At 42.6% G+C, this 21449-nt stretch overlaps 1 protein-coding gene and 1 long non-coding RNA gene across 4 annotated transcripts in view; one reads left to right on the forward strand and one right to left on the reverse strand.

Moving 5' to 3' along the window:
- myo1c (myosin IC) overlaps nt 1-21449 on the reverse strand; it is a 47832-nt gene that overhangs the window by 7961 nt on the left and 18422 nt on the right. For 2 of the 3 annotated variants that reach the window (XM_023961533.1, XM_023961536.1), the window contains 16 exons: nt 10880-11035; nt 10444-10559; nt 7950-8148; nt 7507-7587; nt 6338-6517; nt 5947-6045; nt 4975-5085; nt 4000-4071; nt 3733-3852; nt 3096-3169; nt 2802-2907; nt 1895-1975; nt 1170-1261; nt 992-1086; nt 357-403; nt 167-247 (listed from right to left, as the gene is read on the reverse strand). In XM_023961533.1, the coding sequence (XP_023817301.1) occupies nt 167-247; nt 357-403; nt 992-1086; nt 1170-1261; nt 1895-1975; nt 2802-2907; nt 3096-3169; nt 3733-3852; nt 4000-4071; nt 4975-5085; nt 5947-6045; nt 6338-6517; nt 7507-7587; nt 7950-8148; nt 10444-10559; nt 10880-11035 (1710 nt within the window). Of the gene's footprint in view, nt 1-166; nt 248-356; nt 404-991; nt 1087-1169; nt 1262-1894; nt 1976-2801; nt 2908-3095; nt 3170-3732; nt 3853-3999; nt 4072-4974; nt 5086-5946; nt 6046-6337; nt 6518-7506; nt 7588-7949; nt 8149-10443; nt 10560-10879; nt 11036-16559; nt 16724-21449 lie in introns of those variants that run through there. The other variant, XM_023961534.1, reaches the window with a different exon arrangement.
- LOC105355469 lies at nt 13378-17135 on the forward strand. Its single transcript, XR_909867.2, has 2 exons — nt 13378-16436; nt 16552-17135. It is a non-coding gene; the product is annotated as an uncharacterized LOC105355469 (long non-coding RNA).

Below are 21449 nucleotides of genomic sequence, written 5' to 3' on the forward strand. Positions count from 1 at the left end.
GCAAAGGGGCAGAGAATCCCCATCACACTGCCCACTCAGGACTGGAGAGGGGGGACACATGGCTGTTTGTTGTGCTGTGGGAAAGTATACTGCATGCATGGATTTATGAGTGTGTAGAATCAGCTGAAAACAAAGACGGACTCCAGAACGGAGCGGAGAGTCTCACCGTTTCAGGACGCTTCTTGTCACTCAGCTCCTCCTTGTCGAAGCACTGGGTCAGGATATTGTTCTCCGACATGCACATGACCTGCAAACACACACAGATTTCACCTGCTGAGCTACACAAAACAACAATGTGTGGAGAAACAAGTTCTTTTCTCTGCTGGAATTCACATTTCACACAGGCTCCATCTCACCTCCTTCAAGTTCCTGAACAGCAAGTCGTTGTTCTTGTCGAGAAACCCTGAAGAAGAAGAGAGGAGGATCAATCTATGAGGCAAGCATTGCTCTGAGCTCTTGTTTTGGTGTAAAATTTAGAAAATGAAAAAAGATTAGAATTAGAATTCTTCCCAAAATGAGTTTATGTGAAAGTCATCCTTTCACAGTGAAACATAGAATCAAAATAGATAATAATAATAATAATATTTATATAAAGTCATGGCTTACATATTTGTCCCCTAAAGTCCCATTCCAGTCATCTATTGATCTGTTGTAAAAGTATTCCCAGTGGTCTTTTAATTCTGATTATGCCATTTTTGGACAGAATAGAAATTCACCTCTAAATTGTGGATGGACTGTTGGCGCAGAGCAACCCAACGTTAACACACTGTCCCACTAGCTTACAGCCCCTCACGCCCCAAGCTAACATTAGCAGTGCAACAAAAATAGCGAGCAATGTTGGACCTCTCCAGCCGTACAGTTTTAAGCCAGATACCAGCTCAGACAAGGAAAAAAAAGGCGTCGGTGGATCCAAGTGGGTGCAAAATCAACTTTTCTGCTCGTCTCTGTTTGCTTAACATCTACGCATAAAGGTGTGCACGCGCACACTTACCATTCACGTTGTAGTTGACGTCTCCAGCGTAGTGCTGCAGCCTGAACTCATCTCTGCCCATCACCTTCCGGGTCTTTCCATCAGCCAGCTTGTGACTGCAGAAAGAACAGATCATCACATGTGAGCATCCATCAGTCAGTCAGCTGCATCAGCGGGAATGAATGAAAGCCAAACTGACGTGACAAAGTGTGGATGCCCTCCCACGGTGTCCTCCAGCTTCTCCAGGAAGGTCAGGTCACTGGCATCTCCGGGCCTCAAACATTCTTCATCCTGCCATCAATAGACTCAGCCGTTCAGGTGGATGCCGGGAAAAATTTTCATTTCCTTTTATGTTTTACTTGAATGAGGCAAATCTCAGCTTTTTAGAGCAAACCTGAGCTGTTCTGAACGTTTAAAAAACAACTAGAAGACAGAACATTTCCCTGACCTTAAAGAGAAACATCCTCCGGTCCTTATCCTAAAACCAGATCAATTACATTTCTACCAACAAAAACCAAAATTCATCAAATAAAGTTCTTTTTTTAATAGTCTGGTGTTAAAGTTTAAGCATAGAAATGATGTAAATCCCCAAGTTCATTATTAATATAATGATTATCATTTTAAAAAAAAGTTAATCAAAGAAAGTAAAATTTGAAGAGAAGGCAGTTTTCATTTCTCATTAAACAAAACAAATGGAGCTTTAGGAGCTGCTCGATTGAGTGTTTTATGTTTGACAGCAATCAGACACAGAAAACCGTTTCTCTGATTCTTAGAGAAAAGATTTAAACTAAATTCTCCTTTCATTTTGGTAAAAACAAAGCCGTATTTCATATATGAAGATGAGGAAAGTGACTTTAACATTTGGAAGATCAACTACTGCTGCAACATGGATGGAGAGGTCGAATACGTCCAGCGCCTCCTCACCAGGATGGAGATGATGCCTTTAAACTTTTCCTCCACCAGGTCACAGATGATTTTGTTGTTAAAATACTGGACAGGCTCCCACTGAAAAACATGCAAGTGTTTTGTCAAATTAGCAGACATATGGAACACTGCTTGATGATGAGGAAAGACTGCAAAACAGTGAACAGCAGAGACAGCCTGCAGATCTAAATTCTGTGAGGACGACGGGCCGAACCGGGGCGTCTGACAGCTGCAGCTCGACAGCCTTTACATGAATAATCCACGGAATGCCAGGAATCCAAGCTGGCTTCCCACCCACACGTGTGCACATGAACCCTGTGCAGGTGGAGAGGCGGGTCGTGTTTGTTCTGGTGGTCCCATCGTTTCCACAGAAATGATAGAGGCACAAGCTGGATCTGCTCCTGTCTCCTCATAATGGACTCTTTCAAGACTGAATTCCAGCTTCTCCCACAACTGTTTAGCTCTTTCCACACATGCATTAGGATGCGACAAAAACAACAGGCTTTTGTTCAGCAAACCAGTGTAAAGGCAGTGAGAATAAACTCAGAGCAATAACAGCAGAAACTGTTTGGAAAAGTTCAGGGAGCTGGAACCTCTTTTGTGCCAGAACTCTTATGACAAGCAACACCTTCAAGGGTTTTTGTCTGACAGCAAACCAACATGATAACACTTTTAAATGCCTAAAAGCAGTTTTCAAAAGCCAAACTTGATTAAATTTGCTTTAGAAAGGAAACCAGCAGGTGAAAACATTTCAGAAGAAACAGAAGTCTGGAAGAACGTTTCAGAAACCAATGTCTTATTTGTTTAACAAAATCTACAAATCCATGTCCATGCAAAAAGGGATTCATTTGCACTGTCACATTTTGCATTTAACAGTACAGGCAACGAGGTGGAAGCTCAGTCTGACCGTGATGCCTTCAGCCTCATACTCCTCCTGCTCAGACTTGAGGGTTAGTTCGATGAAGAGCTGCTGCAGCTTCTCGTTGCAGTAATTGATGCAGAACTGCTCAAAGCTGCAAGACACAAAAAGCCCAAAACGTCAGGTGCTCTAATGCAAAGGAAGTGTATGGAAATACGGTATGGCATGTTTTTCATTTCTGTTTCACTAGGTTAATTGTTAAAGATTTTAGGAACTCCTGTGCAGTAAAGGAAATCGGTTAAGAAAACAAAAAGCAGATTTCTGGACAGAAAGTTCGAGTACCTGTTGTTCTGGAAAACCTCAAAGCCGTAGATGTCCAACAGACCAATGACTGAATAATTTTTGTTAGACTCATCCTGTTCAAAAAACAACAAATGAAGCCAGACTTAGTTCAGGATCCATAAAACATATAAGGTTCTTCCACAAGGTGGAGCTGTTCACAAAGTAACGTGAGGGTTGATGTTGGGACATTTGATGACAGCTGAGTGGAAATAATGTGAATAATCTGATGTGACAACAGAAGAATCTATCAATAAACAGATGAAGTCTCTAACCTCTGCAATAGTAACGTTTATGTGCGTGTGTGTGTCTATGTGCGGGTGTCTGTGTGTGTACCTGTGTGTGTACGTTTGTCTGTGTGAGTCTTTGTTTATTCCAAATGGCGTATACTTATATATTGCTGTGCCTTCTCAGAAGGCCCAAAGCGTTTTACAGTCATGCAGTCCCATTCACCCATTCACACACACACACTGAAGGTTGCTTCACTGCTAACCTTTAACCACCAAAAGCACTGCCAAGTTCAGTGTCTTGTCCAAGGACACTTCAACACAAGTGGGCAAGGCGGGAACTGAACCTGCAGGCTTTTAAACAGATATGGACCGCTCTACGTCCGGGCAGCCGTGGTGCATGTGTGTTTTACCTTGTTGGCTAAGGAAAAGTTGATCTTGTTAACCAGCCAGGTGAAAGTGCGTCCATACACCGCCTTGGACAGCGCATCCCGAGCAGAAGAGGCCTGGTCCATGTTCAGCGGACTCATCAGCTGATGGCACACAGACACACACAGAGGAAGAGCAGACATACAATGAAAGCCTTTAGCCAGGACAGGACATGTTACAAACTCAGGATGTTGGATGCAGAAAGACATTGTGTGATTGAACGAGTACAGCATATCAGGACTTAGACCCACCTCCTCGCCTTTTGCAGTGATCTTCTTGTGTGTTAGTGCCTCCGTCAGCACAGCTCCATTCACTCCCAACAGCTGGAAAAGAAAACAACAGGAGCAGTGACACATGGCTGCAGCAAACGCAGACGCCGCATCAGCAGAAACGTCCTGTTATCTGCTTGTTATGTCTGCCTCTGAACCCAGAAGACATGGATGATGGCTTCACTGGACCATTCTGATCTTCTCATCATTTCTGATGGCATGCTATCAGATGTTCTCCCTGTTGTTCTTTTCTATTTGTTTGGGTTTCCAGGATTTTCCTATGCAAATGAGCTTTGAGGAGGTAATGCTTGATGACCAATGGTAATGCTTGATGACCAATGAATGTAAATGGATGTAAAGTGTCTGACCTCTCACTCTGCATGTTGTTTGGAGGCATGAAAGACAGTGGAGAACATTCACACTTTTTTTTTTACAAGCAGAGTTTCTATTCCAAGAGCAGCATTTTGAGGCTTGAGTGGAGGGGGAGGTACAGGATGGATGTATACATTTCCAGTTTCATCCTGGTCTCTCTGTAGTTTTGAACATTGTGGAATCTCAGATGTTCTTCCTAAAGTTCTTTGAGAATCCTCATGTTTGTTGTTTTTCCATCAGGATTCCACACACACGATTCCAAAACTTGTGATGTGCTTCAGTGTGAGATGGATCAACGATAGCACATGTGTTGGAGATGTTATTTGTTTGTAAACAACAACAAAATTAATACATCATGTAAATAGAAATCAGTATCTGTCTTGTTTAATGAGAGGAACTGTTCAATTAAAGCCTTTTCTCGATTCCTCTCTATATTATTTAAGCATTCAGTCAGTTTGTTGATCGTTGAATACTTTCTTTTAAGGATTTCTATGCTTGTAAAGCTGCTCCTAAAATTAAAGACCATGTTTACGGTTTTGACCCACTTCTCAGGTATGCTTCTTATCCATCTGTTAACCATCTTACCCTGGCCAGGTACTTTATCTGAGTGTCTGAGGTGATGCAGGCGCTCCCTTCTTCTCCTCCGTACTGTACGTTGCCAAGGTGAAGCACGCTTGCAATGATGTTGAGCAGCTCCTGCAGAGGAGCAGAGACAGAAAAGGGTTCATCTTCATTGGACTGACCAGGGGATTGCTATGATGACACTGGAACATGGAGGAATCTGCACACATAAACCTGTGCTCACAAGTCCCATCAGCAGTGGATCTAACAGGGATTTGGGAACCATCACAGAGCTGTAATTATGTAGGCGGAGCCTAAGGCTCTTCTAAACATGTAATAATAAAGACACACACACTCCTGTCAGACATATATCTGCAGAAAGAGCAGCAGAACTCCTGTTTGCAGGGAAAGCGGATGTATGGATAAGAAAAAGTCTTCATGGTTAAATAAAAGTTATGATAAAAACATTAATAAAACTCTTTTATCTTAGAGGAACCAGCCTTTAACTTTAAAGAAAGAAACCCTAATATTGGATTAAAATCGGGTAACATTACCTTTAATATAGCACTTTACTACCTTCTTGGAAGGCCCGCAGTGCTTTGCAGTCACAGTCCCATTCACTTCTACACACTGAAAGTGTTGGTGCCAACCTATAACCACCAGGAGCAATCTGGGGTTCAGTGTCTCGCCCAAGGACACCTCAATGCATGGGCAGGCAAACTGTGAACCGAACCTGCAACATTCTCATCTACCTCTGCACCATGGCCCCCCCATTAAGGTACAAACCAGCACTGAAGGACCGCTCCCTCTGTCATAGAGACGTGGTGCTAGGTCATTGATTGCATGAAAACACTCTTTTTTTCCCCTCAGTCAAAGATATTATTGATTAAAAACACATGAAAAATACACATAAAACATAGCTTTACTTTGCCATCTATCAGGAAAAAAAACATCATCCAAAACGTAGCAATGTTGAAGAAAATCTATGGGCCTCACCTCCACCTCATCGTCATTGAAGCCAATCACAGTCAGGGCTTTCCTCACTACCTTCCAATCGCTGCGGTCGTTGATGGAGCTCACTTTGGGACAGTTGCCCTAGAAAAACACAAACACAACATGATGAAATGGACACCTGAGGCAAAACCCACAGAGGGGGGGCCTGAGAAAATGACCATTTACAGGTAAACACTGAGCCAAAGGTGACGTCAACACCTATTTACACAAACACGGGGGGGGGGGCTTCAGCTCAGCAGCTGCTGGAGATTTCTCATTTCAGAGCCAGTTTATACAAACTCAACACACATGTGCACACACGTGCACATATGCGCAGACAAACGTGTACACACACACAGATATGCACACTACAATCACATGAAAGCCGTCTTACTTTGACCAGATAGTGGTACTGCTGGGGGTTCCTCTCCAGGCCCAGGCGCCTCAGCAGGTCCTCCTCCCCACCCTCAATCAGCTGATAGAAGATGTGAAAGTTTCTCTCGCCGTGGTTCTGGTGGACCACTCTGGACTTCTCCAGCAGGTAGTTGATGATGTGACCCCCAACGGGCGCGCCCTGTCGACGGGACAGAGGCCATGGATGGAGGGGAGAACGGGAAGAGAACGGGGGGGGGTTGGGGTACTGAGGAGCCATGAGGGGTCAAGTAAACGTGCAGGTTCCATAGGGGGTTCGGGAGAAAGTTGTTGCGTACCCCACAAAAATGCACACAACAACAAGAAAACAACTATTTGATTTTTTCAATGAAAAGCAGATTTATCCCTGATGCTGGAGTCTTCTTACAGGAAAAGCTCGTTTGACCAAAGCTTTTCAAAATAAATGCCACATTGGAGCACAAATGAAAACCTATTTTACACAAAAAGGGTTTCCATATTATTATAGAAAACTTTACATTTCACACATTTTTGACGCAGTCATAAATAAACAAGACTTTAATTATTTTGTAGAAGAAAACAAACATATTTTTTTAACAGGATTAACGATGTTTGCTGAACTTATTACCCATCATGCAGCATGTTTTCAGTTCTGCTACAGACTGTAATGACTGAGGTTTCCAGGCATCTGCACAGCTTCATGCTCAGCTGATTCAGGTGTATTTACACAGGTTAACACAGTTTAGGAAACTCTTTATGTTTATAGTGAACCGAAATAAGGTTGTATTATGTCAGAATGAGAAGAGTCTGAAAGATGTTTTTGACATTGCTTGGATATTAGACAGACGGCGTAAGGTTCAATAGAACACAGAACACTCAGTCTAAAGATTTAAAGCATTTTATGTTTTGTATTTCTAACAAAACACATCAGTATTTAATTTGTTTTATTAAATTTAACCCAAAATCTACCTTTGAATAACGAGCATCGTTGCTGTTATTGTGCAGCTCGTCATAAGGAAGCTCCTTAGAAAGCTTTCAAACCCTCAGTTACTTTGTTGCTTTATTATGAAGATTAAGATAAAATTGCTCATTGTAACAGGAAAAATAACCTTCAGCAACACCGTTACGGTCGGCTGGAAGCAGAAGCTGAAGCATGGCGGTGTCTGTGCTCACCTTGAAGTCAAACTGAATATCCATGTATTTGCCGAAGCGGCTGGAGTTATCGTTGCGCAATGTCTTGGCGTTCCCAAACGCCTGCAAAGAGAGGAGACCGGGAGAGAAAGGATAGATTGAGAGAAGAGAAGAGATGACAGTAGGAAAACACTGGAGGCACACAGCAGCAATATGAAGCAGAAATCCACAAGTGGTGAGATGATCCCACTGTTTTATCTAAGAAAGAGATGATCACAAAGCTGAAAAAAAGGGGATTCTGTCGCTGCTCTGTTCAAATAACTTTTTTTCTTAAAATAAAACTACAAAACATTTGAAATTACTTTTTTAGCTGAAACAGCTGTGACATCACGATACGATCTATCACCCGAAGTTCAGAAAGGTATGTTTTTTTTTTTTTTAATCAAGATGGTTTCTCCTGGAAGTGCAGGATGAGCGGCGTTTACCTCCAGCACTGGGTTGGACTGCAGCAGGCGATCTTTGATGGTCTGCACGTGCGCACTGGCTGGGCATGTGATGGCGTAGTACTGCAGGATCTTTTTAGACGCCTCCGTCTTTCCGGCGCCACTCTCCCCAGAGATCAGGATGCATTGATCCTTCCTCTCGGTCCTCATGGAACGGTAGGAGTTGTCAGCCACGGCATAGCTAAAAGAGAAGGGAACAAACCATTAGATCGGGATTTCAGGTGTTTGGAATGAATCTTTTTATTGTTAATTATTTAGATTCTGAGCAAACAGATCAATTATTTAATTATGAGAGAAATCAGTTGAGATTTCACATTAATGGGAAAAAAGCCAAATAATTCTACAAAATTCCTTTATAAGAATCAACTCTTTGCTTGAAGTCATGTGACCCACAGATATCACTTCGACTACTCAACGTACTGAAAAATGACCTAAAACGCACATACTCACTGATTATCCTCAAATCATTTGATAGAGAAAAGAGGTTTAATAAAACCAGTTCAACTCAATGTGACAGTTTTATACACGTTAATATTTAAAACCTAAAGGAACATCAACCAAAGTCTGGAGAAGATTTGATTCACAATTCCAATCAAGTATAGCAGCTGGGATTCGAACCAAGGAAATGGCGCTAACCACTGCACCACTGTGCAGCCCTCCATTCATCTATTGATTCATTTATCAACAAACAAGAACAAAATCCATGTCTGCTCTTTCATGTCGAGTTTGTCTACTCAGAATTCTTCATGTATTTGTCCGTTAGGGTGAAGGAGGTTGCTGGAGCTTTTCCTAGCCGTCTTTCAGCAAAGGCAGGGTGAATCTTAAGCAGAAGCCAGTCCATCAAAGGAACATTAAACTTCATTCTTTCTGCTTTTCAGTGCCTTAACCCATAGGGCATCCCCCCTCCAGGCCTCGAGGCCAGCATCCTGCTGGTTTTTCCGAAAACCAGCCCTACCTCACCTGGATCAGGTGTGTTTCGTCAATAAGAAGCTGGCGGTAAACATGTAGGATCCCTGAGGCCTGGAGTTTGACCCCTGTGGCTTAACCAAATGGTTTTTCTCCATCATGAAGCTTAAAGTTTTCTCCTTAAAGATCTGCTAACGTTTGGTGTTTCCACATTTTTGACAGTAACCTATTGATTAAGCTGCTTCCTTGCCATAAATGATCAAATCTCATCATTTTCTTGTTTCCACTTCATTTAAACACTTAAATCAAAGAAGCAATAAAATAAACTTAAAACATTAAAAGCCATCAGGCATTAAATGTTTATGAAACACCTCTGAAGGGTGTAGAATGACGAGTGTAAACGTAGATCACTTTGTTCTCCTCCATCATTCGTCTCGTCCATGGCCTCCGCGTTTCTGACAAAAGCGTTCTTGTTGAAAGATAAAGCCCAGCTCTCAGGACGTGTTTGCACTGATGGTTATGAGGTCAGAGGAATCCCCTCTTCTGCCTAACACCATCGCTTTTTCCCTCCTCTGCCTCCCATTTTCTTTCCAGCAACTCTTCACACTTTGTCAAAGCGTTATCTTTCAGCTGCAGGCGGAGAAAACCTTTGCGGTTGGAAGTGAAGTCAAGAGCTGGGAGTTGTTAAAAGTGAGGCCAGTGAGAGATTTGGAAAGGTTTCAGTGACTTTTCAGAGTGCGGTTTGTTTTGCTGCTGGCAGAGAAGGATTCAACAAACCATTCCTGTGGTAACCTCTACAACAAACAGCCAGCCCGAGTCATGAAATCCTGTGAACATGACGTCGCTTCATGTCTGTGTGAGAAATTACCACACAGCAAATACTCCCATGCAGTCACAGGCTCGGAGATGACAAACACATAGAACACAAACTCTTACTCTGAATACATTTCAACAACATGAATAAACATTAATTCTAAAACTAAATCTAAATGTTGTGATGTCAAAATGAGTTCTTCATGTGATTCACATTTCTTTGTACTTTTTGGAAGCTAACTTTAGCATCTAAAAATCTAAAAACCAACTGCAACTAAACCCCTTTTTTTCCTCACTAATCTGTTTCTGGGTTTCTGGGTAATGTATTTTTATTACCGTTTTCACATCTTCTCTGTGCATTTTCATTAACTGTTTTTCTCTCCAGTTCTGTCCCTTTACGATTTCACATTTCTATTAAAAATTTTTTAGTTGTTTTATGTCTGAACAAAACAAATGAGCCCTCATTTAATACATACAACAAAAACTCCAATGGAGTTTATGGATCGAATTCTGATGAACGCTACATCAGCTCAGGCTACAGCAAATAGTTTTAACTGCCATCTAGTGTTGGGAGATTTTGATTTTTGATTTGAAATGGTTTATTTCAAGCAATCACAGAATAATGCACAAAGACGTATCAAACTTAGGATAATTGTAATAACATAACAACATATGGTTCCTTTCATAGTGTCTGAACAAGAGTCATCAAGATCTTTTTAATCAAATCTTCAGACAGATGGGGACTGAATAAACTTACATGTGTGGTGAGACTTCGTAGAAATTGACGCCCCGGTATCGCTCCATGTGGTTCTTGTTGTAGATTTCCAGGTCTTTGTACGGGTTAACTGACACCAGCACTGAACCGATGTAGGTCTATTGAAAGATGAAAACAGGTGTAAGTCCTTATGGTAAATGTGTTTCCTTGACCTTATTTCTTTAGGTCTTTATAAAAATATAATGCAACTGTAAATCCTCCACAGGTCAGACCAACATGAGGACATATTAAGCTGTACTCAGGGGGGTTCCCCCGTATGGGAGCAGCATGTCCGTAGTAACACGTTTTTACTTAAGGGGTTTACAACGTTGATATTATGTGTGAACCTCCTGCACGCCTCGTGCTGGTTTGACCATTTTTTTGCCTGCAGACAGCCCTGTAAGTGCAGTTGGAACTAAGAGTTTAGCCTTTTACTCACATAGATGAGGTTCTCCTTGAAGCGTTTACGTAGGTTCTCTATAAAGGCGGCCTCACTGGTGTAGTTCTCCAGCAGGACAAAGTCCTGCACGCCGACCCGGTCTCTTGCTGTTAGGGCCGACTCCATCATAGCCCGCACACCTTCACTAGCCACCACCTGGATGACAAAAAAAAGGAGATATGATTGGATGAAGTTAAATCCCCAAACTTTATTGTTGTGATGTTTTCTTTTTTTGGCCTCAAGGTAAACTCAAGCCCTTTAACAACCAGCTATTGAAGCCTTTGATTGGCTTCATTACCTGATCCAGGTAATCAAGAGATAGTAATGAAAGGGTTAATCTGGAGAAGGATCAGCGCAGGATCAACAGTTCAGAAAAGACCAAACTTTTGAGCTTTGACACAGAAATGTTTGAAAGGCCATAAACTCAGGAAGTAGAACATTCAGGGTCGTTCTGCTGACTCCCTGCTTTCGTTGAAGTCGCCTTTAACTAATCCTAATATCAGCGAGAACCTTACACAAAACAAACAGAGATGCAAGCAGAGAGTTATCGCTTCATCCAAACACGAGGAGCCACACCCGCTTTCACATGTTCAAAAATATCTGGGACCAATTTAGAAAGAAATGCGTCAACAAACTGCAACACTTACATGCTGAAGATCATCGACTGGTTTACGCAGGAAGCCCATGTCTAAGAGAGAGCCTTGAGTTTTACGCAGAAGACTGCAAATGTTGTTGACGTCCATGATCAGAAATGGACGGAGGTGGACGCAGGAGGGCAAAAGTTGTGATGGGGAGGGGGGTTTGAGACTGAAGAGGATGGATACAAGGATGAGGGTGGAGCAGAAATTAAGAAAGTACATCAGGTGCTGTTGTCGTGTTATGCAGAGCAGCAGTTTAATCCCTCAGGAGTGAAGATAGCGATTAGGAGAGGAGGAGGCCTGGGGGAGCTGAGAACATTAATTAGAGCCAGACTAGAGGGGGGGAAATACAGGAGGGGGGGCATGATTGATGCTGTGTTAGGTTTCCAGATCAGCCCCATCACTCCATTGAAACTCTGCTGGAAAATTAACAGTACTCCCTGAAATTCCACACAGCAGCGCCCTCAACGGCAACACCAGGGCCTGAGAACATGTGTTCTTCTTTGCATGTGCAGGAGCAGCTGCTAAGAAGGGGAGGAGTTGCAGAGCCCTAGGAGAGCCACGCACGGCGATGAGGCATGTCCACGGGTCCACAACACAAGTTCAGGAAAACAAAGTCAACACGACCACACTAAACGACAGTCGCTCATGCTGCCAGCTGCTCTCACAACCTTTAATTAACCAAACCACTGCTGTCATTTATCTTTACGGGCTTGCAAAGAGGCGAAGAGGCGAGCGGCTTTGCAAACGGAGAGAACATTAGAGAGGAGTCAAGGTTTCATCTGTGTCTCCTCAAAGCTGAGAAACGACCTGAAATCCAGAACAACCATTTTGGATCCCTCAAGAGTAAGAGCTGGAGTTTTTGGAGAAAAGATTCACTTACAATCAAACAAAACTGTTTTTAGCCTTGATTCAAAGATTTCCCAGAATCCAGTGGCATCCAGGTGCATCAGCAGCAACAAGGTGCTTCAAGCTTTTCATGAACCTCTTTGAGAGACTTCAGGATGAAGATACCCGAGGCTAGTTGAGCTAAAGGCCTGTTTGTTTCTCATCTTCATCAGTCACGTCAGGAGATGATGGAGCAAACCTGATGACGAGGAGCAGCGACTCTGCACTGATCATAATCCAATGCATCCTTCTCACTGATTTCTGGTCTCCAGTCGCCGGTTACAAGTTTAGTCTACATAAACAGGGAAACATTTACAGCAAGTCGTAACATTTCCCATCAGGAGCAGAACCTCTGATATCAGCTCTTCACAGTCTAAACATTTTAGATCTGCGCTTCATATGAAGCCTCCTTCACTCATGAGAACTGAACAGTTCAGAAGCATTCTGGTTGATTCTGAACATTCACTTGAGATCTAGAACTAGAGATATTTATAGAACATTTTTTTCTCATCAGTTCAGTTTCAGATGTCTTATTGTACAGAAATTAAATTCCAGTTATCCGAACTGTGAGGTTAGTGACATCCACAGATCAACATCTGCAGCAGGCACGGGTCCACGTATGGATAGGGAATCATTTTAATCATTTATTTTAAATAAGGACAATTTGATTGAACGGAAGGAACATCTAATTATTTCCCATCTTTATGGGGTTTGCATTTCCAGGTAAGGAGTGTTTTAGAGTTGGAGCTGCTGGACTGATGGTGCTCAACTCTGATGTTTCCTCTGCTGCACATGCCCTTAACATCACCTGCTGTTCTTTATCCCTTGTGCCATCTTAGATGACCCCACCCTTACATTGACGTATTCTCCCTACCATGACAAAGGTGGATGAAGGTGGAAAGATTTCATGTAATCCTTGGACACCAGTGAAGATCACAAATCATTGAAGAAAAAAGGTTCAGAGCACTGTCTAGTGGGTCTAGATGACCCAACTCCCAATGTTAAAGTGCCTAGGATAGCACAAGAGTTACGCTGTCAAGGCGTTTTTAGGTTCAGCGGAAATTTTTTATTACATCAATCATGGACTACGTTACAAAAAAAAAAAGTCTTCGAGTGTGGTGTGATCATATCCTACTGTGATGAACCCCAGCAGGCGTCAAAGTCACAGCCTCAGTGCAGCTACTCCTCCGTCTCTTGCATTAGAAAGGATTCAATTCTTTCTCCCAATGAAAAAAATAATCACCCAAACACAAACCTCCATACTTTTTTCCACTGTTTTCTTTGCAAAAATGAGAAAAATTATGATCATGTTTTCAATCCATCTAAATGTTTGTCTGTAAGAGGAACATCTGGCTCACAGAAGAGAGTTGTGTTTGTTTACGACTGCACAATGAAGCAAACTACAGTTTTCACTTTGAACCAACTTTCTTTACTGCAGTTGTTTTAAAGTCAGAGGTTGTATCAGAATTCCTTCACTACTCTATGACCCCTTATAGACTTTATAGTGTGGGACTATCCAACGTCCTAGATTTGAATGCCATTCAGATGACTTTTTTTAAAGGCAAATATGACGCCACCCATTTGCCGAAGTAAAAACCTAATGATGAAAATGTGGAGGATTTATCAAATATAAATTGAAATGCATATTTACATATGACAAACTGTTCAATTGCAATGCATTGTGTTCTATATTTACCAGTGTAGTGATCATCAATGCTCACTAGTATTTTTACAGAAACTTCTGGGAAATTTCTAGCACACTGGATTTTAAAATTGTTGATTTGAACAACCTGAAGAAATGGTGATAGCCGTATGGGGGCCACTTGAGTCAATGAGGGAATTTGGAAACAACTAGTGTGTCTCCTGAATCCTTCAGTGCATTTTTATTTGGTCAGGTTCTTCTTTTCTAAACAGGTTTCATGTACCAACATGGTTCAGGACCTAAATGCCTTCTCATAAGGAGAATAGTGGTTCATTTGGGGGCTAACTCCTAAATATGGCTGTTATGGTGGCACCTAACAGCAGAGGCCACTTCAAAGCTGGAGGAAGAGAAAGACCACCAACATCTGGGTTTTATTAGAGAACACTAGAATGTTACCAATATAGGAGCTCATCTTAGAAAATAGGAGTTTGTTCCAGTTCTAAACAACAAACACCAGGAGGACAAAAAGTGTCTTTAGATAAATGTTTCCCGGTTTAAATTAGACTTTTATGGTGAAAACTACAATTAAAGAGTTCAAGAGTGTGTCCATCAGCCAACAGAGTAACATCTCCATCTCCCCAGGTAGCTATAAGTTCTGCTGAGTCAGCGTTTGACATGTTCTCCTACAGGAGGGAGTGCGCTCCAGTTTTCCTTTTATTTTTCTGCTGTTTTTTTTTTAAGTCTAGTTTGTTTTCTTTAATGCAGACACTGCTGTGGCTGCAGCTGGAGGCACCACTTCCTGTCTACAGCTGAGAGGACTTTTCCTGGGAAAAAATGGAGCCTGCTGGGTCTTCTGCGTTCAGGAACCGGTTAAATTACTGCAGAAAAACTGGCCTATCAAGTTGTTAAGACTACTTTTCTCATATGGTGGCAGAGAGGAAAGAAACCACAGCTTTACTTCCCCTCCTTTTCCTCTTCTTTACATCTTCCTGTTTCATAATCATTTCTGTCCGTCTCCATTGCTTCATTGTTCGTCAAAGATTCTTTCACTGTTTGGCTTTCCTGATGGTAATACACGATGGACCTCCACCCGCTCTTTGGAACGCTGCGACGGCGGTCCGGTTCCTACATGCCATCATGCTTTCCATATCCTGTGCAGCAAACAAACCAACTTGGAGCCGAGTTTATTGTGGCAGACCTGAGCAGATGCCGAATTTTATTCACAGCAGCAGTTGTTTGTGATTTAAATTGAACTTAAAGAACTGACAGTGTTATGTTTAACCAGACCAGTTCTACTCAGAAAGGTTGCTGTGCAGAGAAAAGATGGAGGAAATGTAGCGGTCAGTTTTGTCAGGAAAAGAAACTTCACACAAGTCTGTAATGAAAAGACGGGTTTCGGTTTTGATCGTGTCTGTTCACTGAAACAGTTCTAGAGTGGTCAGGCAGGTGGAACAAAATGGTTCTAAATCCCAGGCAGTCCCTCTTTTCCTGACTGTGCATCAGAGCGAGACGTTCCAGAGCTTTCCTTTGAGGTCTTTGAAGGAGCAGCAGAACAGTTAAAGTCCAACTCTGGAGTGACTCGGGAAAACTCTGCTTAAGATCGGACCTTTGGTTCTGTGATGCAATAACTCTGCAGAACCATCAGTCAGTTATGAGGAAGTAAATCAAATCCTTACACGGTTTTAAAAGCTGATTTAAAAAAAAAGAGAAGTAATTTTCTGCAGCATCAGGTATGGTTAGAGACATTAGTGGAAGTCGTTCATTCATCTCTCAGACAAACATTTTAAAACGTGTTTACAATCGTAAAATCTGATAAGAATCATTTACTCCGACATTTAGGGTGAAACAGAATCAAGCTTTAAATCAAGCCACGTTTTTATAGTTTAAGAAAACCCATTTGTCCCTCTGCTAAATTCCTCGGAACAACTCAGGCGAAGCTCTGCTAAAGGCTTTACAGTTTTTAGAGTCAGTTTGTCTAAAAATGAAGAGGTTAACATTCGACCAATGAAAGCTCCGGTCAGATGCCTGCAGGCAACGATGACAACTGTGTCAGGAATTTGTTGGTGTGTCTCCTACACACATGCACTCATCAGGGCGATGATTGCATGCAAACACATACTCAATCCGTCACAGATTCTCTTTCGTTAACGTTTGTTAACTGAACCAAAGCAGCGCCGCAGCCCTGGCTGAGGAGATGCCAGGATCCAGAGAACTTCCACCACAAACAGCGTGAGGGAGGCGTGACAGGTGAGCAAGCCACGGACTGCCCACCTGCGTCCTTCAGGTCAACCAGGACGCCGGCAAGGTTATTATGCAACACCAGTTACTGAGTGCAGAGAAACTCCGTCGTCCACATCAGCGCGTGCGTGGATTCATCAAAATGACAGAGGTAACAGCTTAACCGCTACTCTGGAATCCAGGCCTGTGGATTTCAACCTGACAGCCTCCCGGAGAGTCAGCAAAGCGTAAAACCAGCCCTGATTTCCACACTGCACTCCCCACAGAGTCTTACCGAAGGTCTGTACTTCATGGCTCCTGCCGTCTTCCCAGGGATTTGGTTGTTCTCTGCGTTCCACCACGGCCTTGGTGGAATGTGGCCTCCAGCGTCAGCGCCACTTTTCAGCCCAGGGTTTGTTTTTAGAAGCTCTCCCCTCCGTCCTGAGAGCCAGCTGCCATGCTTCTCCTCTTACTGCCTCTCTCCACGTCGCTCTGCCTCCTCTCCACTCCTTCACCCACTTTGCTTCTCCCTCCCTTCAGAGGAAACAGCCCCTCTCTGGGGTGACATGTAACCCCACTCCCACCAATAACTTTTTTTTTTTTTTAATTACTTCCTCCTGAAGACAACAAGCACTTTAAGTCTGAAGGAAAACTGGATAAGATGAACTACAGTAAGAAAGAAATTCTAAAAGCAGAACAGCTGACGGGTTCTAGGTTAACTTTTGTGGAGGTTCTAAGCCTAGTCCTGACTGTTCTTTTAACCTCTTGACTACCAGCGATGTAAATGTGTCCTCTGTATAGGACATTTATAAACATGAACATCTCCAAACCACTGCATACTATTGAATAAACTCCTAGTTGAATCTCCAAAGGACATGTGGGGCTTTTCAATGATACCAATAGAGAAAGGGTGGGGCTCAGGGAATTGTAGTTATTAGTGGATTTAAAAGATTATTTTTCTCTGATGATCAAGAGGCTAATCATTGAACTAACTGAGTCATAACTTTGGTTTTTGATGCTTTCTGCATGTATAGCATGCATGTGTGCACGCATTGACAGATGTAGTGGAGCAGTGTGATTGCAGGCAGGGTTCTAACTCCAGACCAGAGCTGCAGACGGATGCATGCATCTGCTTGCTGCAGATCAAACGCCTCAGCAGGTTCCTGGTCTTTAGCACTAATAATACTCAGCATGTTACGGGAAAAGAGAAACTGTTGCCACCAACCACAACAAACACAAAGACCAAAACACTTCAACCAAGATTTTAAACTGGGTTCATGTTTTTTAGGGTTTTCTTACAAGTCGATGTATTTTCCTCTACTTTTCTTCTAAGTGTTCTTCGTTGAAAATTCTGGGGACTTTCTTAAAGTACCACTCTGATTAAATTGAGTTTTTAATTGAGTGATTTAATGTATCAATTTATTTCTGATTTAATTGATTGTTCTTGTGGCATTTTTCTGATGATGGATAATATATATACAAATAAAATTAAGCTTGAAATTCCTTAGTACTTCTTTATTCAAATTGTTGTAAATCAGGAGCAGACGATAAAATGACGTTGGAAAAACAGATTATTTGTGTTGCAGAAAATACGCCAGGTGGGCCAAAGGCTCCGCTCTATTCTGATGGATCTCATTTCAGACAAATATCTTTGTTTTCCTTGTTTGAGCTGACATCTGGCTCAGAACTATGCAGCTGGATGGCTCCAATGTTGCTCGGATAAGCTCCTGGTAGCAACATTCAAGACAAAGGCTGCTGCAAAATGATTTAACTTTTCAAATATTCTCCCAGTAAAAAAAAGTATGTAACTCAGTTCAAAGACAAAGATGTAAAATGCCTCAGACAAACAGAACCTCCTCGTGTTTTAGGACTCAAGCGCACGCAGATCATTTCACAGAAACTCCCCCTGCTCTGTGTGTCCCCCTCCTTTTGATTCATTTTCAGATTTATGGGTTGAATTTGTGATTTCCCAGAATGCTCCTGTCTCCCCTTTAGAGAACAACTCACTGCTATAAACTTCCAGCAATGATCACAACAGGCAAAAATAAAAGGGATCAAAGATTCATTCGATCCAATCAACCCTCAGAACTTTAAACCTGAACCTTGATCCGTTCCAAACACGGAGCTCGAAAGGCTTCAGAAGCCGACTGGTTCCTTTATACCTTCAGTTTATGGGATCATAAACTGACTGAAAGTGTGACGGGGTTTTTCTCTGCAGACAACAAAGTGGGTCTGAGCGCAGAAACTTCACTTTCATCTTCGGTGGAACTTGACTTCTTCATGGGAGCAGCGGTGAACAATTAGCAGCAACAGAACAACAGATGGGCGAGGTGCAGGGACGTTCAGGCTGAAGAGGAGCAGCAGGAGACGCAAACTTTACAGCCCTCATTAGGAGGAGCCGCTCCTTCCTGTAAATTTGATCAAGAAACCTGGTAACTCCAAAGAATAAGCAGTTGTTGGTTTTGTGCATCCCTGTGTGCCTTCCAGTACACATGTTGGTAAACACTCTTGTGTAAGAGTTGTCAAATTTTATGAGAAGAAGGAGGACCCTGATGGAGAAGAAGAGGAGGAGAATTCCTGACAGTCCCATAGCAATCCTTCCTTTTGTTCTGTTGTAGAAATGTTCCTGCTGGTCTTTTAATTATGATTATGTGCCTTTTTTTAGACAAAAATCCAAAAACCTGTGTCGTTTTCTAGGACGTAGCTGCTGCAGAGCGGCAAAAGTTCATTAGAAATACACCTGAGTTGTGGGCAACTCAGGTGTATTTCTAATGAACTTCTGCTGCTGAGAGCCCTCTGTTTACACGCTCTCTTGCTCGCTTTCAGCCCCTCACCTCACCCAACCCTAAAATTACCGGTGCAATAAAACTGGTGAGCAGAATCAGAGCTATTCAGCTGTACAGTTTTGAGCCAGATAACAGCAGACGGAAAAAAACAAAGATGGAGGCCCACCTGGAGTATTTTCTACCGCACAAATACAATCTTTTTCAGACTGCATTTTTTCGTCTGCTCCTGATTTACTACAATTTAAATAAGAAAATACTCTGAAATTCAATTTTCAGATTCATGTTCTTTATATGACACCAGAACATGTTAAAAACGGCAAAAACACAATTTTCATTTGAGGGTGTCTTTAAAAAGCTAGAAGGCAGTTTTCATAAAATGCCCTTAAAGTCTTGTCTTACACTGTCAGCTCCAGTCAAGATAAAGTATCCGTCAAGGTCGTTCTGAGTCTAAATGAGTTCCTCTGAAAATGCTCGGCACAGCAAACCCGGGTTTGTGTTTCATTCATCAGGAACAAAGACCCTTTTTTTAAAAAGATGAAGCATCTTTAGATAACAGCGGTTGGATTTGCTTTAGCACCAGCTAAGACGAGGCAAGGACTGCGGAGAGACACAACAGGCCCAACAAGCAGATCTCAGTGGCAGGGGCTCGAACACGCTGCCCTCTGCTGGTCACCTCCTGCCCCTGAAGTGAGGGACGTCATGCAGGTTTCACATTGCCTGGAAATAACTGCCCCAGAGCTCTGTGCCAGAAGGATAAACACACTCATTCACTGGATCTCTGGGAAAGATTCGACTTTTCCTGCCTGCCCTCAGCACCACCCCCCGGCAGAAGTCCTGTAATGTTTTCCAGGCGCTCTCAGTCTCTCCACAGTGACGGGCAGCAGGAAGCAGCTGAGATCCAAGCAAACATGAAGAGCTGGACTCATTTCTCTCTGGATCCTCTGGTTTGTTCTGGCCTGCGTTGGGTCTTCAGTGACTTCTGGCACGAGCGAGGGCCATAAAGGTCTGCCGGGTAATGCTGAAGCAGCATATTTGAGCTGAGCCGGACGAGGGAGGGGCTCCTCCTCAGCCCTGGATGTCAAACATTAACCCTTCCCGGTTAACTTTTCTTCTGGGATATCAGCTTTAAAGGCGGCCTGTGATCAGAAGGCCACCGCCGCATATGAATTCTTCTCTTCACAGCTCCGTTTATGACTGGGATCATCAATAAAGGGCTCGGCACCAATAAATCCATGGAAACAAAGCAAACTCTGTTTTATGCCTGCAATCGAATGACAGGTGGAACTGTCCAAACACAGATGTTTCCTGCAAACACCTGCTAACCAACCCTGCAGGTGGATTCATTGCCAGCACTAGCCTGCAGGATTCAAACAGCCCCCCCCCCTTCCATGTGCGTTAGTGTCCATCCTCTCAAAGTTCACGTAAAACTGTCCTTTTTTAGAGGGAAAAGGAAATGGCCACCTTTGGACAAAGGGGGCTTTGTGTAAATTTATCAAATTAAAAGGGTTTCAGGCATAAGCTCATGTGATCTCGACTCTGTGGGAACGCAGAAACACAACTTTCGCCTTAAGCTCAGTGCTCCACCCGCCCTCACAAACTCTTTTCTCTCACACTTCCTCCTCCACAAGGTTCCTCAGAAGGATTTCACTCAAAAATAGAAAAGTTTTTCCTCTTTGCTTCTCTTTACACGACCCAAAAACGTGCTTCAGGAATGTGAGGTCAAGCAGTTTACGCCGCCTTCCCATCTTGCTTGGAGGAAGATGAGAGGAATGGAAAACTCCAGGCCTCTAAGACCACTGTCCCACTCACTAAACTAGTTTGTTGATCACCTGGATCAGGTGCGCTCAGCCAATCAGAAGCTGGACGGGCAGGGTGAGTGGAGAAGAAAGAACATGAACAGAATAGGCCGTTACAGAACAACAGGAATCCTTTTCTTTGCCTGAATATCATCTGACTTTCTGTCTGTGTGGAAAATGACAACCTAATCCGGTCAGATTAGGAAAACTCAGAATACGAGAAACTAAAAAAAATTAAAAAAACACTTCATAGGCAAAGCATCAATGATATTAAGTCCACATAAAAAGGGTAAAAGTGCTTCTCATATAAACCCTTTAAGATGCAGCCCTCACATTCTGTGAACCGCAAAGAGCAAAAATGTGTATGTACATTTTCTCTTTTTTTTTTTTTTTTTTTTAACTTGTCCTGTCCAACAGCTAGGCAAACAGATGAGAGCTGAGGGCGTCTTGTGTTGGACATATTTTATTTTAACAAGAGGGGTTATTCATCTTCAGACAAACCAAAGGTATGTCTGAATAAACCCCTTTTGTAATTGAGGCCAAAATTTATTAATTTCAATCATGTTTGAAAATCTTTGGTGTTGGACCGGACGGAAAAGGAAA

Source organism: Oryzias latipes, chromosome 13, assembly GCF_002234675.1.
Source record: "Oryzias latipes chromosome 13, ASM223467v1".
NCBI lineage: Eukaryota > Metazoa > Chordata > Actinopteri > Beloniformes > Adrianichthyidae > Oryzias > Oryzias latipes.